At 42.5% G+C, this 16966-nt stretch overlaps 3 protein-coding genes across 4 annotated transcripts; 2 read left to right on the top strand and 1 right to left on the bottom strand.

Moving 5' to 3' along the window:
- Window positions 1-7064: 7064 nt before the first annotated feature.
- LOC131690602 (lysosomal Pro-X carboxypeptidase) lies at window positions 7065-9024 on the top strand. Of its 2 annotated transcripts, none has more exons than XM_058976515.1 (4): window positions 7065-7262; window positions 7302-7500; window positions 7554-8594; window positions 8654-9024. In XM_058976515.1, the coding sequence occupies exons 2-4, from the start codon at window positions 7337-7339 to the stop codon at window positions 8889-8891; spliced, it is 1443 nt and encodes a 480-aa protein (XP_058832498.1). In that variant the 5' UTR covers window positions 7065-7262; window positions 7302-7336; the 3' UTR covers window positions 8892-9024. The 2 variants fall into 2 exon arrangements, with proteins under 2 accessions (XP_058832498.1, XP_058832490.1); XM_058976507.1 differs by having other exon boundaries at window positions 7320-7500.
- On the bottom strand, window positions 8972-9633 carry LOC131690616 (trafficking protein particle complex subunit 1). The gene is made up of 3 exons (XM_058976529.1): window positions 9478-9633; window positions 9175-9384; window positions 8972-9111 (listed from the first exon to the last, which is right to left on the bottom strand). The coding sequence occupies exons 1-3, from the start codon at window positions 9571-9573 to the stop codon at window positions 8983-8985; spliced, it is 435 nt and encodes a 144-aa protein (XP_058832512.1). The 5' UTR covers window positions 9574-9633; the 3' UTR covers window positions 8972-8982.
- Window positions 9634-9752: 119 nt separating this feature from the next.
- Window positions 9753-10807, top strand: LOC131676491 (large ribosomal subunit protein bL9m). The gene is made up of 3 exons (XM_058955555.1): window positions 9753-9918; window positions 9998-10324; window positions 10389-10807. The coding sequence occupies exons 1-3, from the start codon at window positions 9841-9843 to the stop codon at window positions 10743-10745; spliced, it is 762 nt and encodes a 253-aa protein (XP_058811538.1). The 5' UTR covers window positions 9753-9840; the 3' UTR covers window positions 10746-10807.
- Window positions 10808-16966: the final 6159 nt, after the last annotated feature.

The raw sequence follows: 16966 nt of genomic DNA on the forward strand, positions 1-16966 counted from the left end.
AACGCCTTAAGGACGATTCAGACGATACATCAGCTTCCGTCAGGATAAGTTTAATACTTTTCTCTTGTGCCCGTTCACACGTGCCGTACGTCGGAACGTTCCGTGCCGTTGATGTTGTGTGTGAATGCCTCCATTTAACTGCATGGCGAACTTCCGCAAACGGATCCATGAGAAATACTTCAACAACATCTTCACAGACGGATCCAAACTAAACGACGGGGTACGGGTAGGCGTCAGCGGTATCGAAGCTGGCCTAAACCTTCCGCTAGCCTTCAACCTGCTCTGTCTTTTCGGCGGAAACGGCAGCGGTCGCTTTGACCATCACCCGAAAACCATAGGATATCCCGACGATCGTCCTCTCTGATTCACTATCGGTCATCTCGGCATTGGAATCCGGAGAACCTCGGCACCATCTGCGACCCGCTGACCACCATATGTTGGATACCTGGCCACTGCGGGATCAGTGGCAATGAAAACGCTGACCAATTAACACTGACCATGTTACACCAAGACCACTGTAGAGCACATCTTGACAAATTGGTTAGAACTCTAAGATCTCCGCTCGCAGCATCAACTCCCTTCATCAATCCGGGAAATCCTTTCTAACTACCCGGCACGCGAGGAGGCATTAATCTCATTTTTGAAAAACGCTGGACACTTCAACCATCTATAAAACAGCCGGCTTACACGAGGACCCTCCACTCCACCCTACTGGGTGTTGGAGAGGTGCCCCGCGGTCCAATATCGCTCACGTCAACTCCATCGAGCTGGATTTTGGGAGGTCACCGGCAGCCCCGCAACACTATATTGAATGACATATAGATGTTAAATGACATGTGATTATCAATTTCTTTTAAGGCGAATGACCTCTAAGATTAAAGCCTCGCAAATAAATAATAATACATATTTGTCGACGTTTTTCAGCATTTATTACCGAATGCGCCAATTCAATTCGTCGCCTCAAAATGATAGAATGGCGCGTTTCCAATGAAACGTACAATACTGCCCAGTCACCGCAAGCAGAAAGTTAAGCAAAGCGAAATTGATTCTGGAAGAGTTTCTATCAGTATTTTGTGCGAGAATTCTGTCACAGAATTCGCTCAAATGCAACAACCGTTTATGACCAGCCAGTTTTAGCCAGAATCCAGCCAGGAATGTATGGCCAGGATTTCTGTACGCTTCCTGTCACATCTTTGTCAGATGTTTTGCACGATTCGTGCTAAATTCTACCAGGTAGGAATTACCAGGAGCTTTGCACGATCGATTTCCTAGTTATAACAGAGTTTTGCTCGGTTCCTGTCAAAATTTACCAGAAAACGCGAGCGAAGCCGAGTTCGCCCTAGTTCGACTAACCCGACAGGATGCACGCAGAAATCTGACAGGGCTGTCAAACCAAGACTGACAAAAATCTAGCAGAACGGTATCTGCCAGAAAATTTGGTGACTGGGTGACTCCATTCAGAATTCCGAACCGGTTCTGGAATGAGTTTCACTGCAGTGTTTCACTGTTGTCGAACTATCTTGAAATAATTTTTTGGCATCTCAGTGGGTAACCAGGTCATTAAATTTTGCACACTTTTTTACGTCACGGGAAATCGAAAATCCATATCCCATGTGAAATCCCACTGAGACGTCCAAAAAATTGTTTCAAAATCGTTCAACAAGGGTCCAACGATGGACGTTCGTTGAACGGTTATTTGGACGTTGTCCAAATTGGTCCAACGAACGTCCTTCATTGGACGATTTTGAAACCAACCGTTCTTAGAGGGATGGTTGGTGAACAAAATCCTGTGATCAAATTCCTGAGGTGTAAGTAACCTCTATTGGACGATTCTGAAAACAACCGTTCTTAGAGTGTACCCTCTAAGAACGGTTGGTTTCAAAATCGTTTAATGAAGGACGTTCGTTGGTCGACGTCCAAATGGCCGTTCAACAGATGTCCATAGTTCGACCCGTGTTGGACGACTTTTTAAACAATTTTTTTGGGTTTCTCAGTGGACGCCTATGTTAAACTCCCATACCCGATCAAATCATTCGGAATACTGAATGGAGTCAGTATAGATTCCAGCTCAAATGCAACAACCAATTCCGAAACCGATTGATTCGGAATCGGTTGTTGCATTTGAGTTGGAAACCATGCTAGCTCCAATCAGAATTCCGAACCGGTTCCGGAATTGGTTTAACTGGGTAAGAGTCGGTGCATCAATGGACCGATTAATCGGTTGCCCAGTCGGCCGATTGCGTCGATTTGAACCGATTTAGTCGATTGGAAAATCTGGAAGAAATTAGCTTGTGCACGCTGACGAAGTCGACTAAGTCGACATAAAATGAAGTTTACCATTAAGCTGTGAAGCAATGTTTGTAAACACGGTTCACAGTAAAAGTCATTTTTATGTCGATTTCGTCAGCGTGCACAGCTTAATTACGAATACTCCGGAAGAAAACACGGATCGGAACAAGCGCAAAGACCCAAGCGAGAAAAAAGGACTACTGTTGGAGACTTGGAACACGGATCTGAAAGTCGTTTGGCTTCCTCCGGTTTGACCAAATCCTGTACGACTAGCTGGAAAAACGGGCATCGATCGGATACATTCCCAAAAAGCGGCGACATGACAAACGAGGGAACCGGCTTTATAGTGCTGGACAAGATGCGCCAATGCGTGCTCATGTGGCCAGCGATCATCGAAATGTGTGTGTGTAGTTAAGATAAAAGATTTCTTCAACTACAGCATCATCAACGTGCGTTGCCCTCACGAAGTGAAACCCGAGGACAATCAAGAAGTATTTTACGCGCAGTTGGAATGTGTCAATGGCAAATTCGTTCCCAGCCGACGACAGATTGCTATAGCACCGGATCTACCTGAGATTCATCGAACGGTCGGGAGCTCGGACGGTTGAGCTTGTGCGACCACTCCTGGCTGCTACTTTGTTATCGATCTGGGCTAGCTGAAGTTACACTGGTAATCAGTAGATAATTATGCCGAAACATCTTTCAATGTGCAACTCCTGGTAATCCTCAAGTGTTTATTGATCAATACCGGCGCCAGCCAGGCCCGAACGTAGATCGCGGAAGGAAAGGGAAGGGGTGGTAGTCCGATACTTACTTTTGCTAGAGGCCGTATATACTACTGCGCACTCCACAAGTATCACGGGAGGAGGGATTTGTTAGTAAGTATAGAAGTTGGATTCTACTTCTTCTTTACCGACGTCAGAGAGGTGACTCTACTATCTGGACTAGATAATCGATCCATCAACTCATGGACCGGGGACCAACGGATTTACTTCCCTTCTGAAGGAAGACGTGACCTCAGATTTTTCACCCAGAAAAATCTCAACGGCCTCGGCTGGAATTGAACCCAGGCCACCTGGGATGAGTGGCGGTCACGCTTACCACTCAATGACTCAACCACCGGCGCCTTCTGGTCGGGAGCTCGGACGGTTGAGGATTAATAAAGCTGATGGCAGTGATCAATTGCCATGTGAGCTGCTCAATCGAGGAAGAGAGGCATGGCCTAGAGCAATTCACTGGGTGACTTTGAAGATCTGAGAGCAGGAGATTACCGAAGGATTCGATTGAGAAAGTAGATTACCCATCCAAAAAATGACTAGCAAGCAATGACACTGCCCACTCATCGCCTGTTTATATATTACAATCAATCAAGATCAGTTAGCTATACTTCATAGCGACTAAGTTGTGTTACGTTCGAGTATCAGGGACAGTCTCTAATTCTACTGAAACTCGGAAAGGGCTACGGCAAGGTAATGAGCTCCCTTGTCTACAGTTCAATATCGCTTTGGAAGGTGTGATAAGAGCGAGGATTGGCATGAGTGGTAGATTTTCTAGAAGTCTTTGAAGCTTTCTGGGTCCACCAACGACGATGATATTATGCCTCACACCTAGCGTATCGATTGATGCCGGCGATATTTGTATTTTAGCTCACTGGTAATGCCACTAGCAGAGAAATTCAAAAACGTATTCTAGTAGGCAATCAGGTAATTTTGCTTACTTCTGGCTCCAAAACCCCTTCTATCGAACAAAGTACGCTACCGTACGCAGTTAACCAATACAAACCGTTCATTATGCTGGTGAAAGATCAACGCGCTCTTGGTGTTTTCGAACGAAAGGTGTAGCGAACGATCTACGGTGGAGTTCAGACGAAAGGCGGAATGACGAGACGGGAAATTGCAATAGTTACGTTCGAACAGCGAAAATTAGCGACTGCGGTGGCTGGTGTCAAATATGTCCTTGTGTTATTGTAGATTTTAGCGCCTCACATGGACTTTTGGTGACTTTCTCAATCAAACACGAGGCAGCAGCCTTCCCAGAAACCCATCGTCGGTGTTAGCTTTTTTGAGAAGCGAACGTTAGTTCATCAATGCAATTTCGAGTTTTGCGACACTCATGTAATGTATTCGATGAAAATTCGGCTGTATTCCGAAAATATACAATTTGATAAGAATTAAACCGTAAACCGGTAGCATTCGGTTGGTTATATTTCACAAATATAACAAGAAACAACTGGTATTTCATGTGATATGTTGCATTCAACCAGAAACTACTGGAAAATCATTTTTTGTAATTTTGAGTGAACTTGGTCTTGAAAATTTTCATTCTTATAAATGTCTTCTTGACTGTCGAGCTTCTATTATGAGGAGTTTTTCGGCTAATCAGTCATAAATTAGACAGCGAAAACAACAATATTGCTTTTACTTCCAACGTTTCAATGGATTTATTCCACCTTTATCAAGGATTAAAAACATTGTGTTTTCTTGTAAAGTGTAATGTTGTGGTAAAACATGAATTGTAATCCTAATGTATACGCGTCATCTAATGGTGCTATTGTTCGCATATTAATGCACCTACTGTATTTTGTGAATTTTTTCTGCGTTTTGCGTTCTCTACCCGCGAAACAATCGTTTCAAACGCAGAAAAATTTCACAAAATACAGTAGGTGCATTAATATGCGAACAATAGCACCATTAGATGACGCGTATACATTAGGATTACAATTCATGTTTTACCACAACATTACACTTTACAAGAAAACACAATGTTTTTAATCCTTGATAAAGGTGGAATAAATCCATTGAAACGTTGGAAGTAAAAGCAATATTGTTGTTTTCGCTGTCTAATTTATGACTGATTAGCCGAAAAACTCCTCATAATTTCATTCTTATATTTAATTCGTATTGTCCTATGATACTCGGTAAATATTAGGGTAATTTATTTGAATTAGAAATTCTTTTACAACTTCCATTTGAATTAAACTCACAATAGTTGAGGATGAAATGCAACGCAATCCAGTAAAGCTCAGCTGGAAATGGGCCGGAATTCCGGCTCGTTCCAGTTAGTATTCCGGCCCCAGTGACACAACCGATTCTAGTTAAAATCGGTTGTGTCACTGGAGCCGGCATACTAGCTGAAACCAGTCGGAATTTCGGAAAAGAAGTTAAAATTGGTCGATTCCCGAATATAAAAATACAGTACCATTTACCCTACAAGTGTTCCCTAATAAAAAAAATTATACACAAACTTTAATCCATATAATCCAACGATTCCACATATTGTTTGGATTATACCCTGAACAGGTCGTTAGGCTCTTGGATCATAAGATGTTTATTACACTGCCTTCATCATATATGACTGCTGATTATCTAATAAGAGTTGCTTAGGAAGTGGTAAGTAGGAATTTATACCAATCCGATCCATATTAAAACCTCAACACATGATAACCATCATTGCCGGCCGCCACCATCTCCATCGTTCACGGGGAAAGATAAAGGATAAGGCAGACGGGAAGTGTTGATGCTCCACCTACTTAACGGAAGGACGACGATTCATCAGACTCTTCCATCGGTGTCGCGGAGTTGGTGGTTTGGAAGGGTATAAGGTCTAGGATTCGCTCCAAGCAAGCGATGCGACCTGTAAAGAATATTTTATTATGTAGTTGTTTGGTTAGTCTTCGAGTACACGAACACTCGAAAAGGAAAAGATCTTGTTTGGTTTTTCGTAAAATCTGGGCAGCCGGCTACCGAGAGTATCCTATGTTTCCTAAACTAAAGCAATTTGAACTCCACACAGCCGACCGTGGGAGTAATGGGCCTGTATCTATTGTAACAGTATTTAGACAGAATTCGCTACTTCTTCTCAACGGTATATTTATTTGGTTGAAAACTACTGAGTTATACAGACAAAGGATTATGATAGCGCGAGATGTTATAAATCAAGGTATGAATACCATTTACCCTACAACCATAAAGCAAGAAATATTATGGTTATTATCGTTTTATCATTGTTCCGTGCAGTGTTCTCGCAGTAGATTTACGTGAAAACTTCATGTAAAAATTAAATTTACACATTAAATTTTACTGCTACCGAGAAAAAAATGTATGGAAAAAATCGAGTTAAGGTTAAGGCATACCGCTGTTAACACCGATGGTTTATTATCTCGCTCTTACATATGCTAGGCCCATTAGTTTGACACATATTGCCCCGGATACACACATGTCAAAGTAATGGTATACAATATGCTGGAGCGAGACTACATGTTTCAATCAGTGAATACATGGATACAGTAGCGCTTCCCCTAGAAGTTATAATCTCTTTTGTAATTACCCCCGTTTTCTAGTCGATTTATAATTAAATGTGCTGTAGAAACGTTAAATTTTATTGTTTTTGCATGATCACATGAGACTTTACTGTAAATTATTGTAAAATTACTGTTCTGTCACGGTGAAAATTATGGTTTTGTTACTGTACATTTGCATTCGGGTTAGTGCCTCTTGTAACGTGAGTAAACACATTCAATTTGAGATTTTTGACTCAGGTTTTGAATAATTTACTCCTCTGTGCGACATACAATTATTTTTGCTTGAGGATTTGTAAACCGAATTCAAATCCCAGGTTCGAAAGGGTCGAAAATTGACATTTGCTGTAACTCCGACCTTCCTGCGGGAACTCACACTACTCTCTCGCTCAACACCGATTTGATGCACTGAGCATGAGTACCCACCATGCAGGGTAAACACAAAAATCCCTCCCGTCAACAACCTCAATCATGCGTCAGCTGTTCGACAGAACAGAGCGGTTTTTGTATTAACGGGAATTTGTTCACTGAAATCGAGAAGCTTCAAGAGTGAAAGCAAACTGTTTTCTATTTATGTTTGCAAAGACTGCCGGTCAATAAAAATATAAGCGATAAGCACGGTGATAGTTTGTATTTTTTAATCGTCGCTGTAGGCTAGAAGCTGCACTGATTTGAGGTAAGTATAAGTTAAACTTGCTGCTAAATTAGTGAGTAGAAATTTTTAAAATTACAGCAAAAAACGCCCCCATCATGATGCACCGCCGGAACAAACAGCGCGAGCTGTTGTTGATGATATTTGTATTGTGCTTGTTTGCCGCGAAAACAAGTTCCAAATACAACTATCAAACGAAATATCTGGACGTTCCGTTGGACCATTTCAACTACGTCAATGAAACTGTAACCTTCAAATTGAGGTGAGTCACCCGTTTACTCAATTAGTACGGTTTAATTTTCCCTCTTTTTTTAGATACCTCACAAATGACACCTACAACTCCGACGGTTCCGGTCCTATCTTGTTCTACACTGGTAACGAGGGCGACATCGAACTGTTTGCCCAGAATACCGGCTTTATGTGGGAACTGGCACCGAAACTGAAAGCTTCCCTAGTTTTCGCCGAACATCGATTCTACGGAAAAACACTTCCCTTCGGCAACGCTTCCTACGATTCCCCCCGTAATCTGGGCTACCTAACCTCCGAACAAGCGCTGGCCGATTTCGCTTATCTCCTCGCGGAGATTAATCCCTCCAATCGGACCACTAGGGGGCGTCCTGTGGTTGCTTTCGGTGGATCCTACGGTGGAATGTTGGCTGCCTGGTTTCGGATGAAATATCCCCACCTGGTGCTGGGAGCGATTGCCGCCTCCGCTCCGATCCGACAGTTTGATGCCGGTTGTGGTGTATTTAATCAGATTTTGACGTCGGTATTTACCGTGGCGTATACCCGGGAATGTTCCCAGAATATAGCGCGGTCGTGGGAAACGTTAAAGAATTATTCCTCGACGGCGGACGGATTGAAGGTTCTGCAGGAAAAGTTCAAGTTTTGTACGAATGTGACCAAAGCGGAAGACATTACGGGAACGTTCTTCGATTACTTGGGTGACGTCTACGGCAATTTGGCGATGATCAACTACCCATACAATACATCGTTTTTGGCTCCGGTTCCGGCTTATCCTGTGCGTGAGTTTTGTGGCCGATTGGCGGAGAATTACACGGGGGTGGAACTGGTTTCGAGACTGCAGGAAGCTGTTAGCATTTACTCGAACTACACCGGTACGACCAAATGCTTGGATATCAGTTCTTCGTATGACAGCAGCATGGGCGACAAGGGTTGGGAGTTTCAGACCTGTACGGAAATGATGATGCCAATGTGTTCCGAGGGAACGGGAAAAGATATGTTTCCCAAGAAGCCTTGGGATGAGAAGAAATTCTCGGATGATTGTTTCAAGAAGTTTGGGGTGCGACCGAAACCGAAGGTGGCCTTTACCATGTATGGGGGGTTGTATTTGGAGTAGGTGTTTACGGTTCTGAGAAAGGGGGACGGTTCTAATGAAGCTCTTTTCTTTTTAGCGGTGTATCAAATATCATCTTCAGCAATGGTTTGATGGATCCTTGGTCCGGAGGAGGTGTGCTTCGAACTGGAAACAGCAAGGTTTTGGTTGTGCTTATCCCCGAGGGTGCCCATCACATCGATCTGCGTGCTTCCAACGAAAACGATCCGGGATCGGTGGAAGCCGCTCGTCGGATCCACGTGGAAAATATTCAACAGTGGCTTAAGCAGTACCGGAAGGCTAATAACTATCGTTAACTGGAGAAATGAACAGATTGTTGTTGAAATTATATCAAGCAAATGTTTTTTACTAGATAGGTTTTGTGAGGTTTGATAATAAAGTTGAATTTTAGATAACTTTCGGTCCAAACAGGGGCGATTGTTTCACGAATTCGTCCAGCTTAGTTTTGAACAGGTCCGAAGTTACTGGGGTTCCTATGGTCCACAGGGGGTTGCGTACGACGTATTCCACCCAAATCTAAAAAAAAAGGTAATAACTTATTTTTCGCTCAATCGGAAACAAATTGGATAAGTTTATTACTTTACTGTACAGTTGCAGTAGAAAGTCTTTGATCCCCGTCGCTGTCGTATCCGTGTTCATGACGAATTTCAAACCGGAAGATACCTCAACAAAGTGCAGTGCGTATTTGTTTGTTTTGTAGTACAGGAAGCCTTCCTTCGGATCGATGGGAGATATTTTGTTGACGAAAGATTTAAGGGAATACAGCATGCCGTACATAAGTTTGGATTCCTAAAAAAGGAACATTTCCCGGGTTGATTGGATTATTGATAAAAATGGTTCGATTTTAAGACAGCAGTGTGGGGTTTATTAAAAATTTCTTACCTCATCTTTGGTGATTCCAGATTGCTTCAATCGGTTCCACTCGCCGTAATACAAAAGAGTTCCAAATTTGTCGAAAATATACAAATTATAAATCATTTTAGGAATCAAAACTTTTTAACTCGACAAGTTGTTTAGCTTGTGAACTGACCACTATAAACAAACGTACGAGAGAGTGTGAAATGAGTGTCCAGCTGCAGTAATATGAAACATAACAAATCACCACTCAGTTTTTTGTCACGCAACATTCATTTGACAGATCTATTGAGTGACTTATACCAGCTTCTTGCTTCCATCGCATGTGTTGAGCAAGTTGTAATTATATTAAATTTTAGTCTTATTTCTCGAAAAGTTTTTTTACTTACAATGCTTGCAAGCATCACCAAGAGCCTCGCTGGCATCTCCCTGTGTTCGGCAAACCGAGTTCTCAACCAGCAAACACGGGTAAGTTTACGATTTTTCCATTCATCATCCCAGTTAAAACTCACCGGAAACAACTTGTTTACGCAACGCCCAACCATAGAACACCTTCATCCTAAAACGCCGCACCCCACCAAATTTGCACAAGAAAAACCACAAGCCGGGAAAACTACGCGGCCGTCACTTCGTTTACGACCTGATCGAGGACACGACCACCAAAAAGAAAGCAAACCTCGAAGTGGTACTAACCACCTTCGTCGACGGGATCGGCTCCAAAGGCGACGTAGTATCGCTGAAGCCCCACGTTGCCTACAACAAACTGCTGCTGCCGGGATTGGCCGTGTACAAGACACCCGAAGCGATCGCCAAGTTTGCTACCGAGCGGGATGAACGGGAAAAAGAGCTGCACAGTTCGGCTCACGCTCAACGGGTGAGGAGTTACGGATCTGTTCTTACGCGTCGATTCCTTATTAGTTTTGATCGCTTACTTTCAGACCGTCAACAAACTGGAGGAAATAATCCTTGCCGTGGTCATGAACAAAGACCAGCCGTGGGTTATCGAGCGGTGGCACATTAAGGCTTCGCTGCGGAAAGCCGGTTTCTATGTTCCCGAAGAAGCTATTACTCTGCCGGAGGACCCCATTGCTGGACCGGATCTGCTGAAGCAGGGTAAGGAATTCTTCTGCACGGTTACGGTAAACAATCTGGAGAAGGCACGGCTACGCTGCCGGATTCATCACTGGAGTACGGATCCTAGCGAACGGTTGCAGTACTTGTTTGAGCACTGGAAACTGCAGGCGGAACCACTGTTCGGGGATGGTGCACCGGCGGCGGACGTGAAACAGGAGTAAAGAGAGTTGATTTGGGTAGTATAGCGTATGGATAGTTTATGGCAATAAACCAGTTCGTTTCCATAAAAAAATAGATTTGTAAACAGTAAAATTTAACGATATATTAGAAAAGTTACAAGCAAAAACGGAGTTTTTCGAGTGGACAAAATGGGAATGTTCATCTAAAAAAATGTGTCACTTCACGAGCTAACAGTTTGGTTGGAAACATCTCATTATTTCAGATTTATCGGTAGATTGATTCTCGTACGCCGAAAAGGAACTTTTCATAAGTAAACTGTTTCGGGATAGTCAAGTTTAAAGGTCAGTGTCTCACAGAGGTCCCATGTCGAGTTTTCAAGAAAACGAATTGCGATCAATGGCAGGTTAGATTTATGGAGTTTTTACTTGATCCCGAAACTGAGTCAGGTTCTAACCACAATCGCTATCAGTTCATACATTCTGACAACAGTTGGGGTTAGCACCTGACTCAGTTTCGCTTCAACTAAAAACATTCGCGAGAATCAAAGGCCTTCAACTACAGCATTAACGTGCACTGTCCACACGAAGAATTTTATGCGAAATTGGAGCATGTTTATGGCAGTTTCTAATGGCGAGATGTTAAGATCATTATCGGCGTTGTACACCGTTAAGACGTCGACAAGAAACTTTCCGTTGAGGCCCTTCGCACCCACAGATAGCTGTGCTCACAACATGGATGCAGACAAGTTGATGGAAACCTTGGCAAGGATCTGTGATACAATAACCTCAAAACTGGAGCCAAAGAACAGATGGAGTCTAGTCTAGGGGCGGAACGAAACACTACGTACTACCCGTGCTGCTTGTTTTGAAGCCAGCAGAAGAAGTTTCCAGCGAACCCGCACCGAAAAAGATAGAGAGGTGCGTAATGTAATGTTCCATGTGATTAGAAACAGATTCAAACGGAAGATAAAGCAAATCTGCCGAGAGGCTGATGTCAATTTTTGGGGTAACGCTTGTCAAGTCATGATAGCAAAGATCAACGGTCCATCGACGCCAGTTGAAACGTACCTGAATAAGCTGTAGGTAATCATGAAGGGTCATTTCCTGAAGCATGATCCAACGACGTGGGCGCTGACTTCGTACGGCAAGGTAGAAGCAGCAATCGCTGGACATATGCAGGCCCTCAATGTCGAGCTTTTTACAGTGGTGAAGGGTAAAAAAGTGAAGAAAGCTCCCGGATCGTATGGAATTCCCAACGAGGTATTGAAAACTGAAATTCTGGCGTTTCCGAACTTTTTCATAACGGTAATGAAACTTACAAAGCAGCAAGAAAGTCGACTACTTCCAAGACAGATGGAAAGTCCCGAAGCTAGTGCTACTGACCGAACTAGGGAATCCGCCGCCGTGACAACCTGCATCATCCATATGGCAACTGGCTAGTCTCGGGAAGCTCTTGGAGTGGATTATCCTGCATCGTGTGTCGAAAGGTACGGAGTTTTAAATCGGTCTGCCAAAGAGGCATACGTGATTCCGGAAAAGAAAATTGACGAGGGACGAAATTCGGACAACCGATGAGCAAGTAGAGAAGGCGAGGGGTAATCGGTTCTGCGCCATGATTGGTGCCAGCTGAGAAGGATAAAGCCGTATGCTCAATCTTATCAGTCGTATCAGCTGCAACTGCCCTGGGACTAGCTGGCAAACCACCGCATCAAGCAACAGCGATTTTTTCCGACTCTATTGGTGATGACAGCTCTCAAAGCCCAGAGCTGAGGCCATCAGTTTGACAAAATCATAATGCGCTGTCACGATTCAGAAGACGCGGACCACCGGATCCCGGGTCATTGCGACATAAAGAGTAACGAGGTCGTGGATCTACTAGCGGCTATTGACCGCTCAAACATTTCCCAGAAAATATCGACTGAACCACTAGGAATTTCAATAATAGTGCAACACAACGATTCACCAGAATTAAAAGAACCATTAAGATATACAAAGAAATTAGGAAAGCCAACGATGGCGTCTCTGAACCGGACACTCCAGGGTGGCCCAATTCCATACTTTCTCGTTAACTGAACTATTCGGCGAAATCAATTTTTGAGCGTTTTTTTTTCAAAAAGACATCTGCAATGAGTTACTCTCTTTGTTTACTTCCTCTTCTGTTAATAATTCGGTCACTTTAACATTTATCCCTCAACTCTTTGCCTAATATGCTATTTAAAACCACCGTCTTTCGATCTGTACTGTAAAACAAGTGAAAAGTGTTGTGGTGACGCCGTGAAAATCGAAAGAGAAAGTAAACAAAGAGAGTAACAGCTCATTGTAGGTAATATGTCGTTTTGAATAAAAGCTCTATAGAATTACGCGAGAAGAACCGTAGAACATCTGATTCTGTTTATCAAGTGTGTAGAGTTACATGATCTCCCGCCATCCATAAAAAATGTTCAGACAAACGATCCAACAACAGGAAATAAACTTACCACTTGAACATGAACTTCAATTTCTGTTTTTCTTAAATGCAATATTGAAACGCTGAAATAAACAAAAAACGAATTAGTGTTTTGATAACATCAGAACAGAACGAACAGAAACTAAAACAAACACAGAATAAATACAATATTAATTTCAATCTATTCAATTTGTTAACTAATATATTACTGGGCACCCTATTCGCATTTCAATGGTTCATCCGCATAGATGAGTGCTAGTGCGGGTAGAGCACACGTAACCTTTCTTCGTTCAGTTCATCGGCGATCGCGCACCGGCACGGTTTGATTGTCGAGTTCACATCGTTCGCGGTCCGCGTGTGGATTAAAAAATTAACATTTCTGTAATAAATTTATCACTGAATCGGTAGTTCGAAATGTTTTTATGCGTCGAAAAAAATCCGTTTCGATCGCGAGAATTTTGCCCGTTTACGTTGCGGCATCATATTGTAGTGCAGTGAAAAAAATATGTCCTTAATTTGGGATCAAAGAAAAGGCCACTTTCGGGCCAAGAAAGTTGTGGAATCGGTAGTTCTATCCCGAGTAAAAATAAGTGCATAAAGCAGAGCAAAAGTGTGGTGTTTCGAAATCGGGTAATACGGTAAAAGCCCATCGGAAAAGTAGTGCAAATATTGCGGCGGAAGCAATTCGAGACGCGCAACATGTTCGATCGTGCAAACAATATTGTTACCGGAGAAGTTAGCGGCAAGTTATGAGAAAAGAGCGAAGCGGTGTTCGTTTGGTGAGTGAGCGGCCGATTTTTAGATTCGATCGTAGTGAGCGCTGATTAGCCGTCATTTTTATTAGCCAATTCGATGGAGATGAGTGCGGCGCGGGCGTTCGTGATTGCTGTTGCCAGTTGTATAGGTAGTTTATTTGAAACTACTGGTGGAAAATATTCAGCAGATAAAGCGAAAAATCTTTTTCTATTTGAAAGGCAAAAGTGAATGTGTTTTAAAGCAGAGATTGTGATAGTGCTTGTGCTTAATTTGTTGTTTTTCTTAAAGAGAAATATGTAGAGAAATGCTGATCGACTTACTAGCTGTCATTGCAGGTAAAAAATAAATAAAAACTTGAAATCTAACCCCATCAAAATATGTATCACGTTTCATTTTTGAAGTAGAATACTTCTAACGTTTCAATATGGGGTCCCGTTTCAAAAATTTCAGTTGAGAAATTTTCCCAGGTTTGAAATGCGAGTATCTTCCGTTCTACTGGACGAAATCGCAATATTTTTGCACTATCTGATCGGAAATTTGTGCACGTATATCGTATTAAATTTCGGAATTACTGCGACTACTATAAATAAACCAAAACAAGGATTTTCAGAAAATCCTTCGGAAACAGCGAGGAAAATGCGCAATTTGTCAGCATATCCCACGCAGAGCCGTCAAAAAGGAGCATGTAAGCGTTTCATTACATACGGGAATGTTATATATACAGGTCACGCGAGCTTGTTTTGTATCAGTGGGTGCTCGCTTACCACACGAGCAACATGCTCGTCCGGACGGTACAATGAGCGGTATCATGTTTGCGTTCCGGTACCAAGCGTCATCGCCAGGTTCTTCGTGATAAAATCCAGGGAATCACCAAATCTGCCAGTCGGCGTCTGGCTCGTCGTGGTGATGTAAAATGCATCTCCAATTTAATCTACGAATGCTGATGGTGTGCAGAAAAATGTCATCCGAGATGCCGTGACCTACACTGAACACGCCAAGCGCAAAACCGCAATGAATGTCGTCTATACTCTGAAGCGGCAGGGACGCACTTTGTATGGATTTGGAAGTTGAAAAGGTAGAACTCACTTGTATCATTATAAAAAAGGCCCTTTTCAGAGCCACCAAAATCATTTCAAAGAATGAGTTTGCATTTTCTGTTTCATGGACTGTTTCTCCCTGGAGAGCTATTTGGGTTAAACCCTAAATTATGATTTATTTCAGTACGCAAATTGCAAATATGGTCAGAAACAAACTGGAGTGAAGTGAATTTTTACTAGGCGCATTCAAAAAAGGATTCAATTCTCAAACATTTTACAAAGGTGCCGTATTACATTACTCTCTTTACCCTTAGTGTTCGATAATCTCCGTAGTGGAAACACAATTTCAATTTTGTTCTTTATCAAAAATATGTGGTCGACCAACCAAGGGGTGGAGCTACGACGAACACATTGAGGACAACACAAAAAAGGACGAGTTTACGTTGTGCTGTAGTCAGGTATAAAAACTCAGCATGCTGTTGCTTACGCTCAGTTCGTTTCCAGCATCAGCATGCAGCAGTTCGTTTGCAGCATGTTCCGCGAAATTCAAACCGCCGTCCATTTGCTGCTGTCACAGAAGAGTTGGCCAAGCACGCCGTCTTCGATGGCACCAAAACTGTTACCATATACACCAGCACCAAGTAAATTTCGAAAACTGCCCAAAGAAAAGGCCCTTTTCAGGGCCATCAATTTATCGACAAAGAATGAAATTGAAGTTTTGTTATTACAAGCATCAGCTTGTCAAGAGCGTTGGATGGTAAGTGAGCCACTTGTGAACAATACCGTCGCTTTCACGAGAATGGCACAAAATGAAAAGTTATTTGTGATTTATAGACAGTTTAGTGTAATGATTCAATTTACAAAAATCGAACGTTTCGATATAGGGGGTCCGTTTCAAAATTTTCGGCCAGAATGCTGCCTGTTTTTTCAAACGTGAAAATCTGCTGTTGTATTGCATGAAAACCTTCGATTTTTGCGCTGATTGGAAATAGTTGTGACTAATTCTGTAGAATGTACAATTACTGAAAATAACGGATTTTGTGAAAGCAGTGGTTGGTCCATACAATTCGATTCCAAGCCAGACTAGTTTTCGTTGGAAGGTCCACCTCTGACAATAGAAGTAAACTATTTTACTATGAATTCAACTACAACTTCCTTGAAAACAGCACAGCTAAAAAACTTTTGGGAAAAACGCGCAAACCTAAATTTTTCACTATAATGGAAACTGCCTGTGCCCAGCCGCACAGCATCATCAAGATTGATAGTAATTCAAGCCGGGAGGAAAGAGGTTGTAAGGCAATGAAAAACGAAAATTTCATTTATATCTTACTGGAATATAATTGGCTGGTCCTGAAAAGAACTTGTTGGTTTGTGGTTTATTTTGGGTCACAATTTAGGCCTGCTCGATTGCTGATAGCTGTGAATTTCTCGCAGGGCGACAGTTTCTGTTCAGTAGTGATGAGGCTTCCTAACGCCAACCGTGACTGGGGCACTTTTACACGGCCTTCGTTGCTTACTGCTTGCGGGGAGGCTTTCCTCCGGTGGACTTACGAGCGGTATGTTTGGTACGGGCCATTTATCAACAAAGAATCGAATTGAAATTTTGTTATTACAAGCATCCGAAAGTAGCTTGCCAAGAGCGTTCGATGGCAAGTGAGCTACTTGTGAACAATATCGTAGATTTCACGTAGAATGACATAAAATAAAAAGTTATCATTTGTGTGTTTGTTTACAGTTTCGTGTTTACTAGGCGCATTCAAAAAAGGTTTCAATTCTCAAACATTTTACCAAGGTGCCATATTACATTACTCTCTTTACCCTGTGTGTTCGATAACCTCCGTATTGGAAACACAATTTCAATTTTGTTCTTTATCAAAAATATGTGGTCGACCAACCAAGGGGTGGAGCTACGACGAACACATATTGAGGACAACACAAAAAAGGACGAGCTTACATTGTGCTGTAGTCAGGTATAAAAACTCAGCACGCTGTTGTTCACGATCAGTTCGTTTGCAGCATCAGCA

Source organism: Topomyia yanbarensis, chromosome 1 (genome assembly GCF_030247195.1).
Source record: "Topomyia yanbarensis strain Yona2022 chromosome 1, ASM3024719v1, whole genome shotgun sequence".
In the NCBI taxonomy this organism is placed as follows: Eukaryota; Metazoa; Arthropoda; class Insecta; order Diptera; family Culicidae; genus Topomyia; species Topomyia yanbarensis.

Excerpts from the sequence above, each read along its gene's own strand:
- LOC131676491 (XM_058955555.1), top strand. The coding sequence starts at position 9,841 with ATGCTTGCAAGCATCACCAAGAGCCTCGCTGGCATCTCCCTGTGTTCG. Across the intron at positions 9,919-9,997 it reads TTCTCAACCAGCAAACACGG|AACACCTTCATCCTAAAACG; the intron begins GTAAGTTTACGA and ends GCCCAACCATAG. Across the intron at positions 10,325-10,388 it reads GTTCGGCTCACGCTCAACGG|ACCGTCAACAAACTGGAGGA; the intron begins GTGAGGAGTTAC and ends GCTTACTTTCAG.
- LOC131690602 (XM_058976515.1), top strand. The coding sequence starts at position 7,337 with ATGATGCACCGCCGGAACAAACAGCGCGAGCTGTTGTTGATGATATTT. Across the intron at positions 7,501-7,553 it reads ACTGTAACCTTCAAATTGAG|ATACCTCACAAATGACACCT; the intron begins GTGAGTCACCCG and ends CTCTTTTTTTAG. Across the intron at positions 8,595-8,653 it reads TATGGGGGGTTGTATTTGGA|CGGTGTATCAAATATCATCT; the intron begins GTAGGTGTTTAC and ends TTTTCTTTTTAG.
- LOC131690616 (XM_058976529.1), bottom strand. The coding sequence starts at position 9,573 with ATGATTTATAATTTGTATATTTTCGACAAATTTGGAACTCTTTTGTAT. Across the intron at positions 9,385-9,477 it reads CTGGAATCACCAAAGATGAG|GAATCCAAACTTATGTACGG; the intron begins GTAAGAAATTTT and ends TTCCTTTTTTAG. Across the intron at positions 9,112-9,174 it reads TACTGCAACTGTACAGTAAA|ATTTGGGTGGAATACGTCGT; the intron begins GTAATAAACTTA and ends CTTTTTTTTTAG.